The sequence below is a fragment of the Delphinapterus leucas genome, chromosome 11, assembly GCF_059928025.1.
Source record: "Delphinapterus leucas isolate spDelLeu-1000000601 "Yukka" chromosome 11, BTC_Dleu_Yukka2, whole genome shotgun sequence".
In the NCBI taxonomy this organism is placed as follows: domain Eukaryota; kingdom Metazoa; phylum Chordata; class Mammalia; order Artiodactyla; family Monodontidae; genus Delphinapterus; species Delphinapterus leucas.
This window is the reverse complement of record NC_143139.1, coordinates 75,628,690-75,656,355: the sequence shown is the minus strand read 5'-3', so window position 1 is coordinate 75,656,355 and position 27,666 is coordinate 75,628,690. Positions and strand designations below refer to the sequence as shown.

The window sequence follows — 27,666 nt, the reverse complement described above, 5'->3', positions numbered from 1 at the left end:
TCCAATAAAGAGGGGAAACTGATGATTCAAGAGAGGAAAGTGATGCTAGAGCAATGTCCTTGAGTAGGTGAGAAGGAGATAAGATCTAGAGGAGAGGTTGGTTTTAGCCAGTGACAGCCATTTCATCCTTAGTAACAGGAGAAAAGGTGCAGAGCACATGGGCACACACATGCGGGTTGGTATACAAATGCTACAGTGGGAACTTAAGGAGGTTTCTATTTTCTCATGAAATACAAAGCAGAGTTACCAGCCAAAAGTGAGGATGTGGATGGAGATATTGGAGGTTTGAACAGAGAGGAGGAAGGATATTACAGTTATTTAGGAGAGAGGGAGAAAGATGGAAAAGAGAACTAATGATATGAGTGCTGAGGGAGCAGGAAGGGTCCATTTGAGTCGTTGTCAATTTTAGAGACTAATCAGCGTGGTTGTGTATATTTCTCTAGCCCTGTTTAAATGCCTAGGCACTTGTACTTATTTTGTTCCATTATATTTTTCAGAGGGGAGATTTTTCAGTGGCTTTAAAAACTAATTTTACTTTTTAAACAGCTTGGTTTTGGTAAAGTTTAAACAGAGCAAGTTACTTTAGTAGTAATTCTAGTGTTTTTTTTTCTCTTTTCCTTGAGTATAAGATCAGTTTCATTAGTCTAATTTTATTCTCAACGTATTTGTAGACATTTGTAGCTGGAATTGTATATGATGTCATCAGTATTTGCTTGCAGTTGCTTTCAGCTGATTGTGATTATTTATGTTTTTTCCTTTGAACTTTGCATTTTATTAAGCTAAATAAAAACTATTTAGGAGATTGGAGAGGTTCTTTTATGTCCAATTCCAAGAGATAAATTTTCTAACTTTTATTTTGGTGTTTAGCAAAATGATATTTGTTTCACAAATGTGTTATGTTTTTCTGTTGTAGGAAACCCAGCGTTTGCTGGCAGAGCCAGTTCCCGGCATTAAAGCAGAACCAGATGAGAGCAACGCCCGTTATTTTCATGTGGTCATTGCTGGCCCTCAGGATTCCCCCTTTGAGGGAGGGACTTTTAAACTTGAACTATTCCTTCCGGAAGAATACCCAATGGCAGCCCCTAAAGTACGTTTCATGACCAAAATTTATCATCCTAATGTAGACAAGTTGGGAAGAATATGTTTAGATATTTTGAAAGGTAAGTGTTATCTTTATCATTATATGCTATTAAGATTTCACCTTTTTCTCTTAAGCATTCCCTTTTGAGAATCTGAATATTGTAATCTTACCTTATATAATATAAAGACCACAGAACTCTGTAGGAGGGAAATGCAGCAGTTCTGTGGCTGTTTTTTTCATGCTTGGTCATTCTGGGCCTGTTACCTTCGTAGATAAGTGGTCCCCAGCACTGCAGATCCGCACAGTTCTGCTATCGATCCAGGCTTTGTTAAGTGCTCCCAATCCAGATGATCCATTAGCAAATGATGTAGCGGAGCAGTGGAAGACCAACGAAGCCCAAGCCATAGAAACAGGTATTTAATATTCATTCTCCTTCACACCACTTCCACTTTAAAAAACAACCTGTACCTTTTTTCGGGGGGGGGGGTTGGGCGGGGGCTGCACTGTGCTCAGCTTGCAAGATCTTAGTTCCTGGGCCTAAGATCTCCTGGGCAGTGAGAGCACTGAGTCCTAACCACTAGAGCGCCAGGGAATTGCCCTGTACCACCGTCTTAAAAACATCATTTAGAGTCTTAACAAGAAAAAGAAAAAGTACATTAAAAGGAAAAAAAATCAGATCTTTCTTATAGTATGTAAATAACCTCTTAACAAAAGATGTTCAAATGCCATCTTATAGCCTGCTACATGACTCCCAAATTTAAAGAGGAACTGTAATTGGGAGATCTTGGACTCTTGCATAACTACACATGATTTAACAAATACCTGAGTGCCTGCCATTCATCTAGCAATACTTAAAGATAATGGAAGACCTTTAAGCTTCTTTGAGCTGTTTTTGCAATCTGTTTGATTAAACTAAACTATGTGTCAGTTTTTAGTTAGGGAGTTTGAAATCAGTAAGCTTCTTGCTACAGATTTTAACATAATTAATGAGGAGGATTATATGTCTAGAAATGAAGGAGACAAAAGAAGACAGCTCTTTTCATCCTGTTGAATTTTGTAGAACTTTAAAATTCTATTGTAGTGTTTTGGTAATTAGACACGTAGACAATCTTTCTGCCCTGATCCAGATTATAGAAAATGGCATGAATTTAAGGGATTACAGCATGCTGTTTCCATAATTAACTTAATACTGTTTGTTTACTTTTTATAGAGTTTGGAAAGAAACATATTGAAGTAAGTAAAGTAATAATTGCATGTTTGTTTTTGTCTGCAGCTAGAGCATGGACTAGGCTATATGCCATGAATAATATTTAAATCGATCCGATCGTCAAGTGTGCATCACTTCTCTTGTTCTGCCAAGACTTCTTCCTTTTTTGTTTGCATTTAATGGACACAGTCTTAGAAACATGACAGAATAAAAGCCCAGACATCTTCAGTCCTTTGGTGATTAAATGCACATTAGCAAATCTATGTCTTGTCCTGATTCACTGTTGTAAAGCATGAGCAGAGGCTAGAAGTGTCATCTGGATTGTTGCGAAACGTTTAAAAGCAGTGGCCTTTCTCTGCTTTTATTCATTTCCCCATCATGGTTTGAGTATAAAGCACTGTGAATGAAGGTAGTTGTCAGGGTTAGCTGCAGGGGTGTGGGTGTTTTTCTTTATTATTATTTTTTTGGTGGTGGGGGGAAGGTAGTTTTATTTTAATTTTATGGGCTCCTTTCCCCCTTTTTATGGTGATCTGATTGCATTGGTTAAAAGCAGCTAACCAGCTCTTTAGAATATGCTCTCTAGCCAAGTCTAACTTTATTTAGACACTGTAGATGGACAAGCTTGATTGTTTGAACCAAAATGGGAACATTAAACAAACATCACAGCCCTCACTAATAACATTGTGACTTTGCTCTCAAGTGTAGAATCCTCCCTTCAAGAAAAAGCTTGTGACCATTTTGTATGGCTTGTCTGGAAACTTCTGTAAATCTTATGTTTTAGTAAAATATTTTTTGTTATTCTACTTTGCCTTTGTACAGTTTATTTTACTGTGTTTATTTCATTTTTCCCAATGTGACAATCGTATTTAAAAATTAAAACTGATGGAACATTCTCTTTTGGTCTTCAACGTCTAACAAATTGAATGGCGAGAGGAGGATTTTGCCAGTTTCTTTTCACTAATGCAAAATTTGTGTTAAGATATATCACTGAATGCAGTATTTATAAGCTGGCCCTGAGCATGCCTAAAGCATCAGTATGTGACATTTTTTACCTCCTAGAAATTTGAAATAAATGTGTTTGTGTTGTCTGATTAGTTAGATGATCATTGGTGTCTTGCCACAATGTTTGAAAATTACTGTAGAGGAGAGAGAGTCACAGCACAGCCACACTCGTGACTGGCTTTATGTGGGACTTTCACATGTGCCACATTTGTGTCTGGCATTTGCTTTATGACTTTGCTCTTAGTTCTTGTCTCAGAACTTCATGTGTGACCACTGGTGTGTGTTATTAGGAAACACCAATCTGATAATCACTTGGGGTTTGCTCAGGCCATTTATGAGTCTTTCTTACAGACCTGCTGAGCAAATCTCAAGCAGCCAGCTTGCATAAGTGTCATCAGAAAGGTTTCTCCCTTAGAGGGCATCATATCCTCAATTAATGATTCTTACTGTCATCCCTCTAATATTTGCTACGGGAGCTCCTTTTATTCTTTAATTTGATAATCAACTCTTTTTTCTGCATTGACAGAGTTCCTCCCCCACAAAACTGTTCTTTCCCACCCTTCCATATCTAATTCCTGATTCTTGTTATTTTTAAGACATAAATGTAGTCAGTCATAAGTATGTAAATGTTAACCTGTGGGTTGGAACCTTTGTCTCTTGCAGTTTAAGGTAATGGATATTGTAGCCCATCTGAATTTTCCCCCCTCTTATTCTCGTAACTTCTGGAGTTTTTTCAGAATGTGGTGTATTTTATTGTGCTCCTATGTAAGATGAAGAATTATCTATTAAAATTACATTTTCAACATACAAAAGTTTTTGATGACTGGTAACTGATATCCTTCCAAATAAATGCATTGCTTGGAAACAAATGCTAGTTTAACTCAGAATAAAATTGTTCATAACCCTAATATTGTAAATTTAAAGACTTAACAGCAGTTGTCATTTATAACAATTCTTGAGCTGTTTAGAAGTTGTCTTGCCACTAAGGAAACTGAATCTCATTCTGGGGCCAAAATGAGTGAACACTTCAAGCAGTTAAATAGAGATCAGCTTTATTTATTGCAGATGGCACTACTCATGATGATAGCTAGTGTTACATAGTGATTTACAAGTTATAAAATTCCAGATTTAAATCTGTTGCTCTACAAAATGTATCTAAAATAGGCCTCTGAGTTTTTGAGTTATAGAAATACAGAAATGAAATAATTCACTGTTTTTATTTCAAATACATGAATTCCTAATTTCATGGCATCATGGTTTTTTCCTTTGTAATTTTGATAAGAGTCCCCATTGTTTTGGTAATACTTCCTTTCTCAACCAGTGAGATGAAACAAGAACCAGTGTGTTGAGCTTTCTTAGGATTTAAGGGGCTCTGGAAGAGTCCAAGATAAGAGTTCGAAAACTGAGAGCTACATCTGGCTTTGGGGCCTATTTTCCTTGGCCCACACAGTGTGGTTGGTTAAAACATTTTGAATTCAGTGCCAACGTTTAAAAAAATCAGGAGACTCACATGAAAATCCAGAATTCTGGTAACTTGAATAATCTGAAGTTCTGGCAGCAGCAGACATGACCTGGCTTATGTAGGGTACCTTCTGGGAGGAGCTGAGTAGCAGCCATCCTAAGAAGAGCTTGTCATTCTTCTTTTAATTCAGTGACTCTCCAGCTGGTTAGAGTCCTCTCCCAGCCCACCTGCTCCTTTATGTAGTTCTTCTTGCTCGTAAGTCTTTGACTTTGTAACTACTAAGCTTATGGACACAGTTATTCGTCAAGTAAGAGTGCCTAATATGTGCCCAACACTGTACTAGTTGGGGATGATTAGGTGTATGAGACTGGCATGGGACGTTCCTTTGTGGACCTTCTAATCTAATGGGGGAGGGGGGCATGGACAAAGAGCAGTTTCCACTCTGATGGAGAAGGGAAGTAAGCACTTGGGAGGGGCCGCTCTTCTGGATTCAACACCTCCAGGCTGGGGAACAGCATGCGCAAAGCCCTGCGAGAGGAAAAGAATCTGAATATATTGATAAGTGCTTCTTGAAAGTCAACTCTGCCCATTCAGAAGCTTTTCTGAAATCCTGAGGTATTAATAGGAGCTTCGTTTTTCATGTGATTTTTAAATTTTGTTGTCTCCTTTGCTGTGATTTGCTTCCACACTAGTTTAGTCTTGGTCCTCTCAGAGGCTGTCTAATGAGATCTCAGATTTGAAATTATGTAGAACTTAAACTCTGTTCTACACCAAGAACACACTTTTAATACAGTTTCAGAGCATTTAAAAATAAATCAATACACAGCAGCCATAGGTGCTATGGTTTAGCACTATTAAAGGAGAGTGTGGCGGGGAAATCTGGTATCCTTTAAGACATAAACACAATTTTGGCTAAATGGAACTAAATGGTATCATGGGAATGATAGGAATCGGCTTTATTTTTCTATTTGATGGTTCAGGAATCTTTTGGCTACTTACTCTAGCCACATCAACTTTTTGTTAGTTGCAGTAGCAAAGGTTTAAAAATACAGCCTTACCTACAAAAGGTGGCAAAAAAAAAGAATGCCGTGATTATAGGGCAGCTAATTCAACAGTCTATTTAAAAAAAATATTTCATTGGAATAATGTATTTTGGGGCTGGGGGCAACATTTCATTTAGCTATTTAGCATGCTGCTTAGTTTAAGAAATATCAGGGGTTTATTTTTAAATGACTTGATCACAAAAGCAAAATATGTTGACTGTAATAACTTGAAATATTAAGAATAAAAATCTGTACTCCACCATCCAGACTGGTGATACTTTGTTTCCTTAACCAAATCCCCCACCCCCTGAGTTAATTTCCATTTTTATCATTGAGGTTGGAAATTGGGAGGATTTGTTCCAAGAGTTGGCTTTGCTACAGCTTTATGTTACAAATTGGACAAGTTCCCATTGGCTGCAAAACTGGGAGTTGGACTAAAGTTTTTCCTGTTAAGTATGGAACTCAACATGAGGAGTCTGGGTCCTCCCTTCTCCCTGCAATTTCACCTTTGCTACCCTTTAGCTGATCTCATTTCGTATGTGCCAGTTGGCGTAGCATTTCGAAAGCGTATGAATGCAGACTTGCTAACCAAGCTGAGCCGCTGTGGACTTGATGTAGTTGTTTCTGGTTGGTTGGAGAAGCATATGGTAATTGTCTGAATATTTAGACCTTCCTTGTCTCGTAGCAGAGTAAATGAAATCCCATGATCTCGTAGACGTACATTTTATGGTGCTCATTAAGGAGCTTTAACATTGCTCTGCTAAGCATTTTTACCTATGGGACAAAAAAAGTTTTAGAAATTATGAAAGATTTGATAACTCAGGTTCCTATCATGTGGAATAACTAGCACATTTCCACTTTACATATTCCTGATCCATATTCACCCACCATGTGACTCCTTTTGAAATAGTTCATGATCTAGATTAGTAAATCCCAATAACTCTTGTTTCATTATAACCTAGCAAGTTTACAAAGTATTCTGGCTTAGGTTCAACAGTAGACTACTCAAGACGACTTACTCAGAACTGTCAAAAGCAGGTTAGACACGATATGTTGGTTACACTAAATTTGAACTTGGTGCTGTTTTCCTTATGTTTTGGCAGGAAGCATCAGGACTGTGAGTAACCAAAAGAGTAGGGCCAAATTCTTGTAATCCGTGTTTTTTCATTCTGAAACGGTAAATATTTTGGGCTCTGCAGGCCATGAGTCTGTCTCGATTACTGAACTCTGCCAGTGTGGTGAGAAAGCATCCATAGACGATTTTAAACAAATGGGCATGCTGTGCTCTTCTCTAACAAAACTTTAATTTTCACATGTCACAAGGTATTTTTTTTCCAACCACTAGAAATGTAAAAAACATTCCAAGTTTGTGGACTATACAAAAAACAGGCTGGGGACTCCATTTGGTCTGTAGGCTGAATTAACCCCTACCTCCTTGGCAGTGATTGATTATTCCACTGCTCTTGTGTTAGAACCGACGGAGATGTCTCTCCTCCCCCTTTTAAAAAGTGATACGGGGCTTCCTTGGTGGCGCAGTGGTTGAGAATCTGCCTGCTAATGCAGGGGACACGGGTTCGAGCCCTGGTCTGGGAAGATCCCACATGCCGCAGAGCAACTGGGCCCGTGAGCCACAACTACTGAGCCTGCGCGTCTGGAGCCTGTGCTCCACAACAAGAGAGGCTGCAATAATGAGGGGCCCGCGCCCCACGATGAAGAGTGGCCGCCGCTTGCCACAACTAGAGAAAGCCCTCGCACAGAAATGAAGACCCAACACAGCCAAAAAAAACACAAATAAGCCAAGCATTTGAAGCCCTTTAAAAAAAAAAAAAAAGTGATACGTTACTGTTACTCCAATAACGGAAAAGATTTGTGGTGCAGATTTCCTTTTTCTGCTTTGATAGTAATATATATTTTGATAAGTTATATACAGGTTGGGCACTTATAAAACCCAGTTTTTTCATTTGAGATTATTGAACATTTTCACACTGAAAATTTCTCAGAACGTTCACTTAAAAACTATACAGGATTTTATTTTTTTGGCTGCGCCTCTCGGCATGCAGGATCTTAGTTCCCCAACCAGGGATCGAACCCGTGCCCCCTGAAGTAGAAGTGCAGAATCTTAACCACTGGACTGCTAGGGAAGTCCCTATACAGGATTTTTAAAGGAAATCTGAAATCTGTACAGGCTCCTTTAAAAAATGTGACCTTAACAGGTAATGCTGTATTGTTTTTCAATTAGCATTATTGAAAGGACCTCCATCTGTGGCAGCACATTTCTTTGGTAGCTGTATAGTGTCTATCAAGTAGATGACCATAATTTAACCCCCAGTTTGTACATTTAAATTGATGCCAGTTTTATAAATAATGCAATACACATCTTTGACCATATTTTGATTTTGCAACTTGTTGAAGTATTTTTGTTGACTAGATTCCCAGAAGTGGAATTGGTGAAAGGGCTATATGCATTTAAAATTTTGATAGTTACTACTACTGTTGCTCTCAAAAAGGCCATACCAGTTTACTCTGCATCCTTAACCTGAATGCCATTTTTATGTCTATAATATTCCATTATATGGATATATTACTAGTTAACCATTACCCCTTTGGGCCTGGGCATTTTATTTCCATGTCTCACCACTTTGGTTGCCTTACCTTGGTAGGTACATCTGTATCCACATTCCTGGAGATTAGATTCCTAGTGTAGTAACTTGATTAAAAGGTATTTTATTTCTTGATACACAGTAATAGCCAAGTATTTTTTATTTCACTAATTTGATTAAGGAATGAATTTGAGTAAAAATTGAGAAAAGCAGTTAAGAATTACGGTGCTATTATAATGTCTGGCACTGGTGTTTAATTAGAACCAGGAAATGGGATGTCCAGAGGGTAGTATTCCACATATTGGGAAGAGTAACTTTTGGGATAATTAGTTGAAATCGCATCAAAGTAGAGGAATTTAAGACTAGCTTCTGGGGACTTCCCTGGTGGTGCAGTGGTTAAGAATCTGCCTACCAACTCAGGGGACACAGGTTCGACCCCTGGTCCAGGAAGATCCCACATGCAGCGCAGCAACTAAGCCCATGTGCCACAACTACTGAAGCCCACACGCCAGGAGCCTGTGCTCACAAGAGGAGCCACCGCAGTGAGAAGCCCGTGCACTGCAATGAAGAGTAGCTTCTGCCTGCCACAGCTAGAGAAAGCCCGTGCACAGCAATGAAGACCCAACCCAGTCAAAAATAAAAAAATAAAAAAAAAGCTAGTTTCAGAGTAAATTAGGGTCTTTGACATAATGCAATGCCAAGATGGCCCTTAGAAGCCTTCTCATCTTACTGCTAGAATTTAGCCAATGGCACTAGTCAGGAAGGTATTAAAAATGAGAGAAAGTAGCACCAGGGATGAGATCACTTTTCAACCTTTGTTCTACAATTCCATATAAAATGTATGTATATAAAGTATTTGATGGGGATCACATTTTTATATAAAATTTTGCTTTTGAAGATGGTACCTATATGTCTTAAAAAATAGATCTAACACCTTGAAAGACATTTTCTGATGTATAAATAAATAATTATCACTCATCTCTACTTCACTAGAATATAAGCTCCTTGAGGGTACAAACTTGTTCTGTTCTGTAGCTCTAATGCTAGGCATAAAGCAGTTGCTGACTACTGTGCAGCTAATGGTAAAGAGTTGCATTAAGAATTTATGAAACAAGGTATTGGATGGAAACTTCGAGACAATCAGCTACACAGCAACGTTCCAGCTGTCACAAATCCATTACAAATTATACTTCAATAAATGCTCAACTAGTGTTTAGTCTGTGTAAGAGATATGTAGAGAATTCTTGTATTCCAACATGAAGACATTAGAAAATGCCAAGTTTTCTCTTTTCCTCCAATTTAACAATCCTAATCAAAAACCAAATGAGATTTGAGTAGAACTTTTATGTGAGGATTCTAAGGCTCACCTTAGGTAAATAATATTTTGGGTAAATATAATGGCCTCACCAGTCACCCTTTTAAAACAGAGCTGTAATAATTAATATGGGGACTTCCCAGGTGGTCCAGTGGTTAAGACTCCACACTCCCAATGCAGGGGGCCCGGGTTTGATGCCTGGTCAGGGAACTAGAGCCCGCGTCCATTAACTTAAGATCCTGCAGGTGGCAACGAAGATACTGAGTACCGCAACTAAGACCCAGCGCAACCAAAATAATTAAAAAAAAAAAAATAATGTGATGGTAGTGTAGAAAGTGTCTGCAACATATTACAGCAAAATACTCACAGAATAAGCCAAGAGCCCTTGAAAATTGTTAAAATAATTATAACACAAACCCCATTAGGAAAGGGGACTAGCAATAAATAAGACAACCACAGTGGCATGACTGGTGTCCAATAAGATGGAAAACATACATTAGGAGAGTAATGGCAACACCTTACTGGTGAGCTGTTCCTTTTAACTCAGTTCCACTAGTAAGGATCATAAAAGGGAAGTGTATAAATGAACTACTGCTAAGAGATAATTATATGGCCACCCATGGGAAAACAGTAAAGTTGTTACTGTGGAATGCCAGACAAGTTTTCACTTGGACAGTGTTAAGATATGTTAAAAAAAAATTCATTCCCATTTTTTATTTGATGTTTCCAAATATAAAAAAAGTCAAGATTCTTACACCAATTATCTCAAATGAGACCATGCAAACCAATTTAAAGTGTATACAACAATCATTCCCCCTTCAGTTTTGCTGCTTTATACAACTGTATGATCAACAGAAAATTGAATGGCATGTGCCTGGTTGGAAAATTTCACCAGTTTACAAACAAACAAACGAACAAAAACCCAACAACACACATGCAAGATAGCTGCTACTTTGTGTCTGCGAATCAACTTACAAACTTTTTAAAATTTAGGAGCCACACGGAACTGAAAATTTTAGCTGCCCAATTTTATCCAACTACCCCACAGAAAGCACAAATGACAGTCCCAACACTGTAAACTTTTAAGAGTTGAGATAGTAGACAGTATTTGTTATTTATAGTAGATTCAACTGTTGAGTCTGCAAATGTAGGCTTTTTTCTCTTAACAGAAATAAATCTCCTTAGCGCCTTTCCTCTAATTTTGCTAGGCTGGGTTCCAAAAGAATAGTGAAGAACCCTTCATGTGAAATTTAAAGTGTGACAACTGAAATTCTGATGCATTATACAAATTTTTGCTAGTTGCATAGTAAAGACAGGTGGTTTGCTAAATGGCACTGAAGAAAACCCGACCCAGTGGCACTACTTAGTCCAAATGTTTCTGACCAAAGAAAATTATACAACAATATTTATAGGCTCACTTTTAAGAAATGGCTGACATTAATACTGTACATATTTTACATGTCAAATACATAGTCCAAGGGTTTATAAAATAAGTTCATGCATTATTACTTCTAATATCATATACAAGATACCCAGTCCTCCCCCCCACTCCCAGTACTTCTGACAACATTTCAGGTGTACACAGTCTTATATACAAAAACAATCCAGTTTCTCTGCTGTGTTAAGTATATAATTTAAAGAAACTTCAGAGATCACTGAGGAAAAAACCCTAAGTCCATTGAAGATTGATACAAAGTGTCAATCTGTGGGATTTAAAATGTTTCCTTTTAAAAAAACACCCAGAATACATAACCTCTGTACAAAGAAAAATATAAAAATTCTGGATGATCATGTTTGATCACACTACATAATTTAGAATGAAATAGCATTGGTTAAAAGTTTTTCTACTTCACTCATTCCTTTGACAGCATTAATTTGTGAACTAATATTTATATTTAGTTCAGCTGCATTTATGGCACAAGATCTCATTTTCAAAACAGTGGCACCAATTTTCCTTAAGTGTAACAGCACTCTATTTTTAGCAGCAATTATATTTTTAAAGGTTAACAATTTATAGAACAAATGTATAACTGCTTATTTTCTACTTTATATTCCACCAGTTACAATTATTTACAAGAAGCTAACGAATGTCTACATATGGAATCATCTTTCACTTGCCCCACCTCATTTCTGACTTGGTCAGGGAAGTATAGGTGTTTCAGACAAGGTATTTATGTGTTTTAGATGGGATTCTTGGATTTAAGTGACTATAAAGACAAGTGTAAGACAAAGTAATTCTTAATTCAGGTATGTTCCAGTGCCCCAATATTTAGTTATATGATAAATAGTACCTACTAACCAGCTGTAAAAGATGAGATGTTCTAAGGTGCCTTAACAATCTAGGTCTGTAACAGCTGAACAAGAGGCCATTTCACTCAATTGTGATGCAGTCAGCACTGACTGGCATTTAAGGTGGTAACCAGCAAGTTTAACTGAAGAGATGTCACTAAATTAAAAAACTGGAAATATGTTTTTAAAAGCAATTTACATTGAAGGAAATATGGTTCTCATGTATTCTGTGTAAAGAGAGATTATGGATGAAGGGAATTGGCAATGGAGCATGCTAACTCAAATTCCATGAATACAGTTTTCGTGATGTTATGTACTACATGCATTTTGCTTACTGTACCTGCCTAACAATCACCAGCTCTACAGAGTTAAACTTTGTGTTAAAGGACTATTGAGTTTTAAGGGAATTGGCCATATCAGGTAGTTAGGGACATAATACCGGTTGTGAAAACTGAGACAAATGAGTTGACAAATTCCCAAAAATAGGGCCATATAGAAATAGTCCAAATCTGGAATTTATGAATCAAAATTGTGATCCTATGAAACAAGTTTTTGGGTTGATGGACTGCTTTAATATCAAGAATTACTGTCATAAATTCCCACAACAGAAGGATTTGTTGAATATGTTAATACTGTGAAAGAGAAAACAATTTAGGGGAAAAATATACCCACAAATAAGCTGATCTGACAAAAACCACAGACTGACATCAAATGGACAAAAAACTGAAAAAAAAAATGCTGTGAAAATGCCAACCAAAATAATAAGGTTGGTGGGCTGGGGGCACAGTTAAGGCATCTAAAAAAAATTCCACATGGCTTTGGCTTATTAAAATATTTTACACTATTTTTTTTTTTTTAAAGAAGATTTGAAAGCATCTGAAAAACATGCAGATTGTTTGAAAATCCTGCATGGCAAATTCAGACAGTTTGCAAGCGTCATTCAGATGTTTGCCAAGGATAATAAAGCCTCTGCCCACGAGACTGCACATGGTGGAAGAGGTCCTTCCAATTCTCTCTATCTTACACTAGACGGCAGCCCAGAGGTCTGTGCAGCAGTTACAAACAGGGTGTTACTATCTGGAAGGGAAGGGACTGTGGAATTTCCATTGGTTGGAGAACAACCCAGCTTTAGTTTTTCCAGGTACTCGGCATGTACAGGCTTATGACACTGGAGAACTTTGATGGCATCTTCTACTTTGAACCACTCTCTCTTTCTTCCTAAAAAACAGTATGAAATTGGTTACTAAAAATAAAAAATAATGAGGTCAATTTTAAAAAGCTATACACTATTAACAATGCCCCCTCAACTGTCTCCACAAATAATGACTATGTTTTTGGGAATGTATTGTTGTTTTAGACAACAATATATTGGGGAACAACTTTAAGATAATTCAAATTTGGAGATGTATATTGATCTTCTCTAAAAAGTAACCCAAAATAATTTAAGATGAAAACTGAATACACATATGTAGTATTTGAATTAAGGGAATTCAGATAGCAAAAGGAAAGGGAATTTACCTATATTAACAGAATCTTCCCAGTCTTCTAATATTTCAGTGACAGTAAGAACATAAACATATGTTCTGTGCTTTCGGTCTTGGTTCTGCTTGAATATAAAAAGAAAAGCATTTTAATCTACAAGAGCTAGCCATATACACATTTTCGTGTGAAAAATTCAGTGTGGCATACATTAGCATAGTCTATTTGCCAATATAGGCAAGTATACTCAGTCATATAACCCAGCCTAAAAGTGAGTTTATATGAGACAAAGTATTTGAAATGGTGAAATTAGCTCCCAATACTAAACTTTTAGCACTTTGATTTCTGTCCATTAGACAATTTTCATAAAGAAAATCTTAAGATTGGAATGGAATCTATATTAAAAGAACTGCATTCCTGTCATCTTTATCCTAGGTCCTATTCCTGTGGGCTAATCCCAACAGTCTTTTGTGACTATGGAAACTGCTTCCTTTAGGACCTCTGTAGAAGAGCAAATAGCCCCAGTTCCTTTAGAACATGCCTCTTAGAGGGTCACAAGATGCATACAGAGCACAGCCCTATTAACCTAGACCAGGGCCTCTCAACCTTGACCATCTACTTCATCACCCAGGATGAAAATTTTTTTTAAGAAACACTGATTCAGTGAGTCTGAGAGGAGGCCTAAGTATTTAAAAGCTTCCAGGTGAACTATGCGCAGCAAAGGTTGAGAATAATACCTAGGATAGTCCATTTCTGGAATGTTACATTGATATTTTAGTCCTATATGCCCAAACTCAATTTTTAACCATATTAAAACTGCTGCCTAGCCTTGTCTCTAGGTTCAAAATTAAACCCAAGTTGGCCTTAAGATGAAGGGGCTCATCTTCATCTTGACTAAAGTTAGCCTTGTTTGCTATAGTCTAAGACTTTAGATAATTGCCCTATTTTTTTTCTACCACAAATCACCTGAGCAATCCACTCATTCAGTGTCTTGTCTTTGAGAATGAAAGAAAACTCGCAATATGTTTTCCAGTTTAACCAGGAGATGGTGCTATTTAACTGGCTAAAGCAAGTGCTGAATTCTGCAAAATTCTGAATAGTATCTTAAGAACTTTATTCTTAACAATTACTGTATTCTGGAAGTCATCAATTCTATCAAGTGCTGTACAATCAGAATTTTTTCTGAATCCCTGTAAAAGGCTTAAAATTAAAATCTGTAAGGACTGTATTTACGTAGTCCTACCAGCAGGACTAAACTAACACTTAAATAGTATCTTGGGGGAAAAAAAAGTCACAATGTGTCTGATATACCATGTATCTAGGTCTGAATTTTGGATGAAAATATATTTGAGAACAGCTTGGGTCTCATGACCTGACCTCATTTCTCCCCACTTTCCATAGAATACTTGTCACTTCCAAATTTCCTCTCCACAAATTCCATTCTGACTTCAGTCATAACAAATTATACAAGAAAATTCTACGCTTCTAGTATCTAGTCTGTGTATCTGAGTTCTGCATCCTCATGGTGTCCTTTCAGGATAAAGTCATTATGTATATCACCCAATGTTACATGCTGAAGGCAAAGGGTACATTTCAAGACACTATCCATGAGAAACCTAAGCCCTTAGGTGATACTGAGGATATCACCTCCTAAAAAGTCTATACCTAAACTGTATACAGTGAACCAAGAGGTAAGTCTGTCTATATCAGCCCCACTGCATTGTCATATAAAACAAATTACCACTGTAATAATGCTGTATAAAATTCATGGTATACGAAAGTCAAGCAGCTTTTACTTCCCTCCCTCCTAATCCTTATGACTTGCTTGCCTACTGATAGTTTTAGAGGAATGTCTAGTTCAGGCTGCTGCCAGAAGTAGGGAATGTCTAGTTCAGGCTGCTGGCCTGTTAGGAAGGAAGAAATCATTAATTCTATCATCAGCAAGATGAGGATTACTTTTGTAACTCACCTCAAATATGCCCAGGAGTCTGCCCAATTTTCCTTTGACTCCAGCCTATTAAAAAAAGATGAAATGTAAAAATTTTACCTCTACATAACAAAATTTATATGCAAGTTATTTTCTTTCTATGTGTTACACTTCCACTGCACAGTTCTGTTCCTTTTACCTAGTACTGTGACACTGGAACTTCAGTGTGTGCCCCATTCAAACCCATACTGCAAAATAACAAACTGGCACATGCTGTCTCCTAGAGGATGCTCATCCCTTAAGACCCGTCTCTAGGAAACCTTTCCAATTATGCACCAACACCCAATGAGAGCCTTACCATTCACTTCTCATTTATGCCCTAAATGCTGTTCAAGTTTTTATGGCACTTGATCTATGCTGTTTTGCCCCTGAGTAAAAGCAAGTTCTACCTCTCATCAGGTGTGAGAAGACAGGCAGGCCAAGTGTGCTTTTGTGCACGTGTGTGCCCTTATTTTACTGAACTTTAAGAATAAGCCAGTAAAATAAAAGCAACTGGCTTTTTTATTCATTTGAAAAGGAACTGTAGCATATGAGGAATGTCTCTGTGCATGTTTGTTCAGTTAATACAAACCTTGCTCTGGGGCAAGGCCATCATGTTATATGTTGATCACCAATCAGACTTACTGTCTATTTTTACCAGGTAGAAAAAAAAATCTGCTTAGCAAAGCACTAGCTGTAGTCACATGCTTTAAAATGTTGAATTAGACAACCAAACAGCACCTGTGGGATCTGCCTGTCTTCTTGCCTTCTCCCCGGTGTACGCAGCAAAGTGCCTTGTTTGTGAATCTCACCCAGAACATGCTACTCTTCATCTTACCTCTTCATAAACCTCCCTCACAGCAGCACCGCCAGGCTCCTCCTCGGGCTCCATTCCTCCTCCTGGGACAATCCATTGATCTGGGTACCGACTGCTGCTCACCAACAGCACCTGCAAGATCGACCATAATTGTAAACCCCAGCCCCAGAAGCACATTCACATTCATTTCCCCATGCTACAACAGCAGAATTGGGCAACTGCAACAGAAACGGTATGACCCACAAAGCCTAAAACACTGTTTGGCCTTTGCAGGAAACTCTGCAAATCTGGGTCAAGAACGGCATTAAGATTGAAATGTGCACACACTTAAAAACAAACAAACAAAAACAAACACTATATTATCACAGAGTAGTATCCTATTAGTTCACTTTTTAATGGTATCTGAAACAGGAAATATAAATTCATCCTATAAGTGAAAATTTGTGTGCCAGGTTAGGTTAGAATTCACCGAAGTTGGGGGGGGTGGAGAAAGGCTATGATAAGTAACCAAATAATGTTCATGAAGGTAACATCTTGACCAACTTGAACAAAAATGTCTGCAAAATTACCTTAGTATATTGCCTTCAAGTAAATGCAAAGAATTCTCACCAGAAATCAATCAACTGAGAGCAAAGCTTGATCCCCAATGCAGGTTCTGGTTTTCTGACACTGTGCCAGCTGTCTGCCCAGCTTCCTCCCTACTGCCAGAGGAACGGATGGCCCTCGGGAGTTCACAGCCAGCCCAGAATTCACCTACTTGAGTAAGTTGCCAGAACTCAACCTTCCCCAAATGGAAAGTTCCAGGCTGACAGCAGTAGTTTAGCAAGTCCCACCTTTCCCCCAAACCTCTAAAACAGGGTTGGAAGATGAGGGAACACCTGTCCAGGTGCACAATCCCCCTCAACTTGAAAAAAAGCAGCACACCTTTGCCTATGGACACACCATCACCACAGAGCAGTGGATCAACTAATGCTCCAGTGATCTGAGCTCCGTTTCTCTCATTCTTGATCTGGATAGGACTCTACTGCTCCTACCAGCATCACTCCTCCAAGTATATAACTGGCAGAACAGTGGCAAGTCCAGAGAAAGCACTGTAAATTAACCCAACAGTTGACAAAGCCTTAGCTAAAGTACTAATGGCTGACACTGAGGGAACCACCAAGTCCAAATATAGCAATTTTGGTAAAGTAAAATGTAAGACAGCCTTAAATTTAAGCTTTCTTAAGTATTAGCAAACAGGGCTTATGTATCAAAATTAGAAACTAAAGAGCCAGAGTAAACAAATCTAGCAAGAACTAGAAAGCACAGGTTTCAACTTGAAGATGTTTATAACTCTACTAATCATAAACAAGATGTGTTTCATTCCTTGATGCACATGGTGATGGGTACCAGTGTCGTCCTCTGTAAAAAGAAGTAACTATCCTTTCAAGACTGTTGAGTGTTAGTATTAAATACCTTAGGTCCTAGACTAAATACTCACTGTTGGCCATTACTAGCTCTTCTGCTTTCCCACCAATTGAGTTGAATTAGCCTATCAAGACAAGCTTGTTGGGATGTCCCTGGTGGCGCAGTGGTTAAGAATCCACTTGCCAATGCAAGGGACACGGGTTTGATCCCAGTCCGGGAAGATCCCACATACCGCGGAGCAACTAAGCCCGTGTGCCACAAATACTGAGCCTGCGCTCTAGAGGCTGCGAGCCATAACCACTGGGCCCGCAAGCCACAGCTACTGAAGCCCGTGCGCCTAGAGCCCGTGCTCTGCAACAAGAGAAGCCACCGCAATGAGAAGCCAGCACACAGCAACAAAGAGTAACTTCTGCTCTCCACAACTAGAGAAAGCCTGAGCACAACAAAGACCCAACCCAGCAAAAAATAAATAAATTTTAAAAAAAAAGATAAGCTTGCTCCCCAAATTTTGCCAGTTGTACTTGTTTTTATAATTACTGACAGTTAATGATAAATGACAGCAAGAAGGAATTACCAAAAATGGGTCTGCAAAGATTCATTAAAAATGTGTTATTAAAAATTGCTATCAAGGACTTCCCTAGTGACGCAGTGGTTAAGAATCTGCCTGCCAATGCAGGGGACACGGGTTCGAGCCCTGGTCTGGGAAGGTCCTACATGCTGTGGAGCAACTAAGTCTGTGAGCGACAACTACTGAGCCCGTGTGCCACAACTACTGAAGCCCGCGAGCCTCAACTTCTGAGCCCACGAGCCACAACCACTGAGCCCATGTGCTGCAACTACTGAAGCCTGCACACCTAGAGCCCATGCTTCGCAAGAGAAGCTACCACAACGAGAAGCCCGCACACAGCACGCAGAGTAGCCCTTGCTTGCTGAAACTAGAGAAAGCCCGCATGCAGCAACGAAGACCCAACACAGCCAAAAATAAATAATAAAAATAAATACATTTAAAAAATTGCTATCAAATTAAGTATGGATGAGATACTAAAAAAAGACTACAAGAAGGAAATTTTAAAAATCCAGAAAGTTAAAATTCTACTCTGTACAAAGTGAACTGCACATCAGATTTCACCTTTGTATTTTATTCAAAAACGAGACTTGCCAAGAATCTACGGTATTCAAAGACTCTGACCCTATTATCAAGACTGGCAAATGAATGTAAGTTTTTAAGTTAAAACAAAAATGTTTAAGGTACCAAAGTGTTATATCTTACATCAAGGGAGAAGTAAATGGTAACCACCAGTCCTGACCACAGAGTTGGAAGCCTCTTTTCCTGGTTACTAGGTGTGAGTTAGGGATAATCTGGTTTCTATTATCCAAACAACGTTCTTACTACACAATGCTATGCTCTCTAAGCAACCTCCTTGATTACCTTCATAATGGAACAGGACAGTGCAGGTGGCTAGCCACCAAAAAAGTACATCTTCATTTAGTAAATAGGGAGTTTCAAAACCATCAATATTTATAATGTTTTGAGTTCTGAAAAAATGAAATTCAGCGTCATATATCTAGGTCAATGACTATTATGTTCCTATTTGACCAAGACAGTCTTTAAGAACTAAATTACATAAGGTTAATGATGTTGAAAAACAATTAGTACAGTCTGTGCCTGTTTTTGAACTAACACTTAAGCTTCCGATTTAAAACCAAATCTTTATCTACAGGAGATCACTATCATATGACTAAGCTTCTCTTCCCAATGATTTAGCTGAAATCAAGAACTTTTGGTGCTGCCAGAGTCTCCTGACATTCCAAAGTGATTAGATTTGATTACACCATTAACTTCAAATGTATCTTTTAAAAAAATGGTCAATTTAAAACGAGTAATACCTAAGGTATACCATCTAAATGTTTAGATGATCAGCATCTAAACAACTAACTTAAGAGATCTGATAACGAGCCTTTGGTGATGGTACAGATTTGGAAACCAGTATGTTATTAAGTACTTGCCTACTCGTCCTGAGTACTTTATTTGGAGTTCAAATGAGGTCAAGGCTACATGGGGGGTGTGGGGGGGGGAAGGAGGATGGTGATTAAGAAACAGCAAGAGGGCTTCCCTGGTGGCACAGCAGTTGAGAGTCCGCCTGCCGATGCAGGGGACATGGGTTCGTGCCCCGGTCAGGGAAGATCCCACATGCCGCGGAGCGGCTGGGCCCGTGAGCCATGGCCGCTGAGCCTGGGAGTCCGGAGCCTGTGCTCCGCAATGGGAAAGGCCACAACAGTGAGAGGCCCGCATACAGAAAAAAAAAAAAAAAAAAAAAAGAGCAAGAACTGAGGGATATATTCCATAGACAAGAATAAACAGAATTACGGCAGAGGTCTGCCAGGGTAGAAGAAACAAATCTGAACACCATAAGCAGAAACAAGGACAATTAAAACCCCTTCTACACATTGGAAGAATCAAAACCTATAGAACCATATCACAAAGCATTATTATTCAATATCTCCCTCTCACCCCCTGCAAAGCCATCTAAACATTCTATAACATCCCCAATGTAGTAGATCTATAATGTAGCTTTAGCAATGCTAACTAATGCTCTAAGAATGGTGTTACTAAAAACAAACAAAAACTTCTAGAGAAAAGGGTTCTCAGACTATGCACTTCCATCTATACTTTGTCTCAAAATAATGCTTATCACAATTTTTAAATTCTATGGTTGCATTAACTTTTACAAACTTCTTTCTTCCCTCAGACTTCCAAAAAGAATCCATTATTTTACAGGCTCCAAAATCCTAGGTTGCCTCTTAGACGTCTGTGATGCAAAATCTGAGAGAAAGTGGTGAAATTTGCTGGAGGTTAAAACAATCTACACTGTAAGGAAGTGAGAGAGAGTGAAGGGAGTGGGGATAAGGTGTAAAAGACAAAAGGGATGAGGGTACAGAGCAGTTGCTATGAAGTAAGTCTACTGATATTTGCCACTAAACATATATATGGATATGAATATATTTATACTTATATATTACCGTTATTTATTAAGGAAATGACCAATGCTTAAAAAAAAAAAAAGAACGGTATCACTGAAGTAACAAAAGATAGGTTACAAAAGCTTATTCAGTAAGAGGATACATCAACAGCTGACAGATCCATACATGGTCATTCACAGGTTTTAAATTCCATTTCAACTACTTTTCTAGGCATATAAGATTTTATGCACCCAACAAGTTGACAGTCTGTCACCACATTAGTGACAAGATGACAAAGATGAAAGTAAACATTTTAACCTTCCAGATAAGCCAAAGCTGAGACCAAAGGAAAGATTTATAAAAAGGAGGCTAGTCCGCCCACTCAAGTTGTAGTGCTGGACTTGAATCACACTCAAACCCCAAAGCCAATGGCATTAGAGTGGTGAAAAGTGAAGACACTTCTTCCCCTGATTCAACCTGACCACCTTCATATCAGCATTCCTCCTACTGCACTATCAGACCTTATCCCTCTTCATGTACTGGGCAATTTATCAGAATAAAACACTATTCACCTGGCATTGTTGAGAAGTCATTTCTCACATTTGTCTTTTTCTTAGATACCTAAGATTTTAAGATTTGGAACAGAAGTATTCCTCACTTTTAGTAGCAACAGTATAGTGACAGTGGTCCACTTGGAACCAGTCCTGAGTCTTGCTGGACAAAGCTTTGTCTGTGAATTGGAATAACCTATAATATAGATTCTATACCCTATATTGCCAAGTCCTCCTCACTGGGGATGCGTAAAAGCGTGTAAACTAGAAAACGCCGTTCAATGTCTATATAATGCAGTCATGCCCTCAGAGGCTGGAGGTACATGGGATTGTTAGTTCCCTACACCAAGGGGCCCCAAATTGCCCTTCGTGTTTCAGCTTTTACCCTTAGAACCGCTCTGGGTCATGGCCTGCTGCCGCAAACAACTAGTCACTACAAACTACCGCTTCTTTCCTAGAAAAAACAAAGCTATCCAGAGAACCCCTCAAGTGATGCCTAAATCTAAGAATGAAGAATTTTATTTTGTGAATTGTAGCTATTTAGAAGCTGTTTTGGGGTTGTTGTTCTTTCCTCCCACATTATCATGAATAAGGATAGCATGAATGGTTAAAACTAGCTCTACCGTACTTAACTGTTTCATAGGCATTTAGCCAAAATTAGGCCCGCAGCATATTAGGAACACCTACTACACACATACACATTTTAAAAGATAGTAAGTTACAACAATAGTTATTATATCCACTAACCACTACCAACTGCTATTACTAAGCAAACTAGTACTACTTTTTTGGGCTATAGAGGCAGAGTGCTATAAGAAGATCAGAAATAACAGTGCATTGTGTTGAAAATGTGTTTAACCCAAATTAGATTATATGGATTGGTAGATAATGCTAAGTTGGGTTGACCATGACTTTTTCTCCTAGCATGTTAATGTTCTGAAGTGATGAGGTAAACTTTTACAAAATTAGAGAATGCCCTGGCGCTAAACCAAAATCACAAGAATAAAACCAGAGGCGAATCATACAGAAGTGCCTTCCCTTGAAGGAAGTGGCTGGCTGAGTAGGCGAAGTAGCCCTTCTCTAGGTCTGGGAGAGCTGCGGGCCCGGATGAAGAGGGCTGGTGACATTTTCCTGGATTTAGAAAAGGCTACCTTTGGATAGTTAATTCTGATGAAAGTGGTTTCCATTTGAAGCATCTTCAAGGACTTAAATCTCTGAGGAAGTAAGAGTCCCAGAATATATGTCTGAAAAGGATTGTTGATCCTAGGGGTTAAAATGCTAGTAGGGAGAAGTATTAATATTAGTTTTTGTTTATGAGAGCTCTGGTTTTAGAGTTCCGTAGGCTTTGAGACTCTACTCTTCCCAGCAAGTCTTAGTTTTAGTGCATGATTTTGTAGAATGCAGACATTTTGGAAACATACATTCTGCATTGAGATTCTACTATCTGTAGAATGCAGCCCCTGGCTCAGGGAGCTTAAAAATTCATTGGGGGCTTCCATGGTGGCGCAGTGGTTGAGAGTCCGCCTGCCGATGCAGGGGACATGGGTTCATGCCCTGGTCCGGGAAGATCCCACATGCTGCGGAGCGGCTGGGCGCGTGAGCCATGGCCGCTGAGCCTGCGAGTCCGGAGCCTGTGCTCCACAACGGGAGAGGCCACAACAGTGAGAGGCCCGCGTACCACAAAAAAAAAAAAGTTAATTGGAACAAAAAGTCCAAATGGAAGTTCTTAAGACTCTTTGTCTATGTTTCCCACTTGCAACTGTGCCTGGATTCCACCCAGGATCAAGTCATTTCTATTTCTCTCTTTAGAATTCTAGCCTATTTTGCTGCCAGATCATTCTCAAACTTGAATACATCTAAAATCAAAATATTCCTTGTCCAAAAGTAAGAGTTCCTTTCTTGCCTAGCAACTCCTTAACCTTACATTTAAGGTGCTCTTTGTTTTTCAGCCATTATTTGTTCTATGCTATCCTAAGCTGCAGCTTAACTAGACCACAGCCCCAAGTCTTGCTGTTTGTGATGCTTGGTCCTTCCTTTCCCACTCACTGAAATCCAACTCCAAATGACTCACGTTGAATCTTAACCCTGGAGTACCTGATGGTACTTTTAACCTTATTTTATTTCCTTTTTATCAATTATTTGTCTAACCTCCTGCTGTACAGCATGTTCCTTACCAGGTGACACTTTTCATCTTTGCATCCCTGTTCCAACTATCATTTATGCAAATATGTTCAATGGAATCCATTTCGGGTTACCTTTTGTGAATGTATTGTCCACTTTCACTGCACAAGCAGAGTATCCCAGCTACTCTATGGAACACTTACTTGTTGCCTTGACTGGAAGCCCAACTGTCAAAAGTTAGGGTGGTTCCCCACAGAAATAACTAGCTGGAGAGAGGATCAAGTGAACATGAGATTTAGAAATAAAGGGGCTCAAAATGATCTGCCAGCTTCTGTGACCTCGAGACAAGTTACTTCTGCTGCCTAATTTCTTCCTATACAAATGCTAATGCTTATTATTTAGCTCACAGGGCAGAAAGAGATACAATGGGAAAGTACATAAAACCACACCCAAAAGAATAAAGACTCCTGTTGTTAGAACATCTTTCCTTCCTACAATAACCTATTCTAAAGTAAGGTCTACTGAGACCCCCTTCAGTACAGACAGCCAGACTAGAATACTGCATAGCTTTTGAGGGTCAAACGGCAATTACTATTTTATTTCAACTTACATTCTATAAACACAACTACAGAAATGAAGATCTTGAAGATCTAAACCAGACATTAAAGAGCATATTCTCTAACAAACCGATTCACTTGGTCTCACAACCTCCAGGTTGTCAAAGTTTTATGCAATGAACTTATCTACTAAATTCTCCAAATCTTGCTCTTTACTTCATTTTATAATGGCACTGGTCTCTTGAGTCAACCAGAGGCTAGGAATTTAGCATTTATTACAGTAGAAACAATTTCAAAGCACAAAAACAACTCATTTATTTGCTAAGGTTAACTTCTGAAGCTCTCCTCAGACTTTGCTTTACCATTCACACAATACAGATCATTTCAATTTCCTCCCATTTCCCATATCTTCCCCTGGGAACTTTTGTTTTTACAAAGCCTGAATTCCAAGTTCACGTTATGGCAAGACTTCAAAGTCACTACTTTCGCAAAGTCTTCCAAGCTCAGCCTCACAAAATCTCACTCATTCAAGCAAATCTCGTGTGCCCAGTCGCTAGGGACTGAGCCCTGTGTTAAGAGCCCAGCATCAGGAGTAGGGACCCGATGCTGAATTCCAACTCTACCACTTCCTAATTACATCATTTTGGGCAAAGTACTTATGCTCTGCAACTGTCTCCTCACCTATAAACCTGCACTAAGAGGATTAAATGTAACAAACTTAAAGGTCTTCAGGCAGTGCCCAGCACCTAGTAAGCACCCAACTAAGAAAATAATTACACAATAGGGAGCCAATCAGGTAAGATTCTTGACCTATCTTGATCACTTCTGGCTACTGTATTATTTTATATTCAAAGTTTGCTTTGTCCTAACATGGTCCTTCCCTCAAGGACCTTCTAATCTTTTTAACAGAATGCACTTAAAGCTTGTTGACTCTGTAAATGCTAAAAACCTTTCCCTCTCTACTTTCTGGCTCTCCTAAATAGGCCCAGTTCAAAGACACCAATTTCCCTTGAAAACTCTTCTGGAATTTAAGTTTAACCACTTAGAGACCCCCAACTGAGCACCGGATCAGCACTAAAGGGCTTGGTTTCTTTTCAAAAAATAAAGGCAAGACAAGAGTTTGAAGAGCACCATTCTGAGGCACTTTGATCTTTGTTAGCATAGTAAGAACAACTAAGCCACTGAGAGTACGCTATGTCATACTCACCCTAACTACAGGGACTGGCAATAAGGAAGCCATTAAATTCCCGTCTCCAGCTTTAGCCTGTAATTTTATTGGACATAATTGGTTATGGAAGTAGAACTCAGAATGTTAATGCTTTCCCTGTCTAACCATTTTAGAAGTGGCAATGCTAAAAGATTTTCATCGGCTACCAATCGACTATTATTGCTCTATGGAAATTTAAAGCAGTGAACCATTTTTAAATTAAATAAATGTAACAAATAAATAAAAACTGTTCTCCAGGAAAACCTCAACGGCCTCACTATCAACCCAATGCTGATGGGTGAATTACAGAAGACTGACTGCTGCTTCCTTTTAGAAAAAGACTGCTTCTCTCCAGACGTCAAGCCAAACATAGCAAAGCAGCTCTGAAAAATATGCAGAGAGCTAGAGATTACTGTCTGAAAATGGTAACTTTGCCCAACTCTAGTCCATCTTCTCCCTTCTGGTGTGACTCCACATTTTTCACTACCCATCACTCTATAGCCAGAAAACTTTCCAAGAGTAGGCCTTGTTTTAAAAAAAAAAATCAAGTATAAATATGCCAAGTGCTTGTAAGTTAAAGGATCCACTTGAAAGTGGAAATGACAGAACTAGATCGAATGAGTTTTTATTTTAAAGCACGGGGACTGGATATTCCATAATCATGCCTACATTTATCTGAAACCGCAAACTGCTGTAACGGGAGGAAAATGTAACAGAGGCAGAAGGGCTTGGGCTGCAACACTCACGCCATTGCTACCCTCTCTGTTACAACTCAAGGTTTTATCTCGCTCCACGCTCAGTTCGCAGGTTAAAGTGGTAACTCCCCCTACGCGGGACCTAGACGGCCCGGGACCTTTCCGGGGGCCAGGAGGCGTCTCGGCCTCCTGTCCTAACCACGACCCAGTGGGAGAGCATAGGGCTGGGCGAGCCCCTTTGTTTCCACAATCAACCCAGAGAAAGGAAGGAAGGAGGGAGGGAGGGCGGGAGAGAAGGAGGGAGTGGGCTAATCCCTTCCAGCCCTGGGGCCAGACGGAGGGTCGGCTGGGAAGGGGATGCAAAAAGGGAAGGGCAAGGGCAAGGACCCTCCTACTCCGGCCAGCCCGAACACCCACCCCAACCCCGCCCCGGCGCCCCCGAGGAGGGCACCGAGCGCGCCGACCGCCCTCACCTCGTCCTCCTGCTCGCTCCGGAAGCACAGGCACGCAGCCCGCTTCTTGAAGCCCTCGCGGTCATACGTCCGCGTCTGGTTGGGCTTGAACTTCATCATAGAGGCGGGCTCTTGCTGCCGCTGCTGCTCCGGCCGCCGCCGCGGGGGCCTGGCCGCCGCCACCCGGCCGGGGAGTGGGGGCGAGGGCGAGTCGGGGAGCAAGAAGGCGAGGCGGCGGCGCAGGGAAGGGCAGCGAGGCCGGGTCAGTCCCGGAGCTGGCGGCCGTTCCGACGCGGTGCTGGGCGCGAGCGCCGGTCACTGGAGCCCGGGTGCCGGAGAGGAAGCGTCGCCTCTTCCCGGGCGTCCGCCGCTCTCCATGGAGCCCGCCGCCCGCTCGCCTCCGCTCTCTCCTGCTGCTGCAGCCGCCGCCACCGCCGCAGCCGCCGCCGGAGAAAGAGCGAGGCTCGAGGATCGCGCCACGAGGAGACAGTGGCAGGAACTGGCGCCGACTGGGCAGCAGCGCCGCGGCAGCTTCGCACCGCCCCCTCCGCCGTATTTAAGGGGACCGCGCACGCCCCGCCCCCAGGCGCGCCGCTCTGCGCGCGCCTCCGCGCCTGCGTGCCGAGACCGCTGAGGTGGGGGAGGGGCGGCGGGGACGGGGCTTCGGCCTTCAGGCTGCTGCATTTCGGCAGGGCCGGATGGCTAGAGCTTCAGTTCGGCGTGGGAGGACCGGGCTCCAAAATGCCAGCGAAGGGACGGAAGCAAAGACCCTTACCTCCCTGTTTATAAATCCCGTTATTTTCCCTGTGAGGGTCTTAAATAGCCTCTCCGCGAGAGGGGGTCTAACCACATACCTCCTCAGAAAAGTCGCTCCCTGGTCAGAAAATGCCTGGCGGCGTCGCCGCGATGGCAGTCTCCGCAGTGACTGTGTACACGTCCAGAGAGCGCCCGTCAAGTGCGGGGACAGAAGACAGTGGAGGCCTGGAAAGGTGAAGACGTTGGTTAAGAGGTTTTACTGTTTTTGTTTTGCAGGGGAAGGGAGAAGGCAGATTTCCTTTTTGTTTTTCAGTCTTTGGTTGGGGGTAGCGTCGCTTATATTCCCTCAAGAGTCAACTCAAGCTTAAACGTTTGTTTGAAGCCCTGGATAACGTCTCTCACTTTGTCCCACCCTCCAGAATGCATTCATTAATGCCGGCAATGGCTAATATCTCCTAAGTGTATCTCATAGTGAGTTAACAGGCACAGCCAGGTGCTGGGGGCACAACGCTAAATAGTGTGGAATGTCTGCTCTCTAGGGGCGTACAGTCTCTCGGGGACTTGGGACAAACAACTTTTACGTTTTCAGGCAAGCGCCAAGATGGGAGCCAGGAGGCCTGTCTTGGTGGTAAGGAAGCTCAGGGGAGCCCCTCACCCCCTCCATCCTGTCCTGCCCACAGAGCCCGGGCCTCTTAGGT

General features: G+C 40.4%; 2 protein-coding genes across 4 annotated transcripts in view; one reads left to right on the top strand and one right to left on the bottom strand.

Annotated features, from left to right (window-relative positions):
- Window positions 1-3,181, top strand: part of UBE2N (ubiquitin conjugating enzyme E2 N) — a 34,021-nt gene extending 30,840 nt beyond the window's left edge. The window contains exons 2-4 of the mRNA XM_022552404.3: window positions 914-1,160; window positions 1,354-1,494; window positions 2,355-3,181. Of these exons, the coding sequence (XP_022408112.1) occupies window positions 914-1,160; window positions 1,354-1,494; window positions 2,355-2,395 (429 nt within the window). The 3' untranslated portion in view covers window positions 2,396-3,181. The remainder of the gene's footprint in view (window positions 1-913; window positions 1,161-1,353; window positions 1,495-2,354) is intronic.
- The window catches only part of NUDT4 (nudix hydrolase 4), a 41,748-nt gene extending 15,036 nt beyond the window's left edge, over window positions 1-26,712 (bottom strand). Inside the window, exons 1-5 of one of the 3 annotated variants that reach the window (XM_022552405.2) lie at window positions 26,234-26,712; window positions 16,283-16,393; window positions 15,448-15,492; window positions 13,518-13,605; window positions 10,410-13,217 (exon numbers count right to left, since the gene is read on the bottom strand). In XM_022552405.2, coding sequence (XP_022408113.1) covers window positions 13,015-13,217; window positions 13,518-13,605; window positions 15,448-15,492; window positions 16,283-16,393; window positions 26,234-26,332 — 546 coding nt within the window. In that variant the 5' untranslated portion in view covers window positions 26,333-26,712 and the 3' untranslated portion in view covers window positions 10,410-13,014. Of the gene's footprint in view, window positions 1-10,409; window positions 13,218-13,517; window positions 13,606-15,447; window positions 15,493-16,282; window positions 16,394-26,233 lie in introns of those variants that run through there. The other 2 variants (XM_022552406.2, XM_089921122.1) reach the window with 2 other exon arrangements.
- Between the last annotated feature and the right edge of the window lie 954 nt (window positions 26,713-27,666).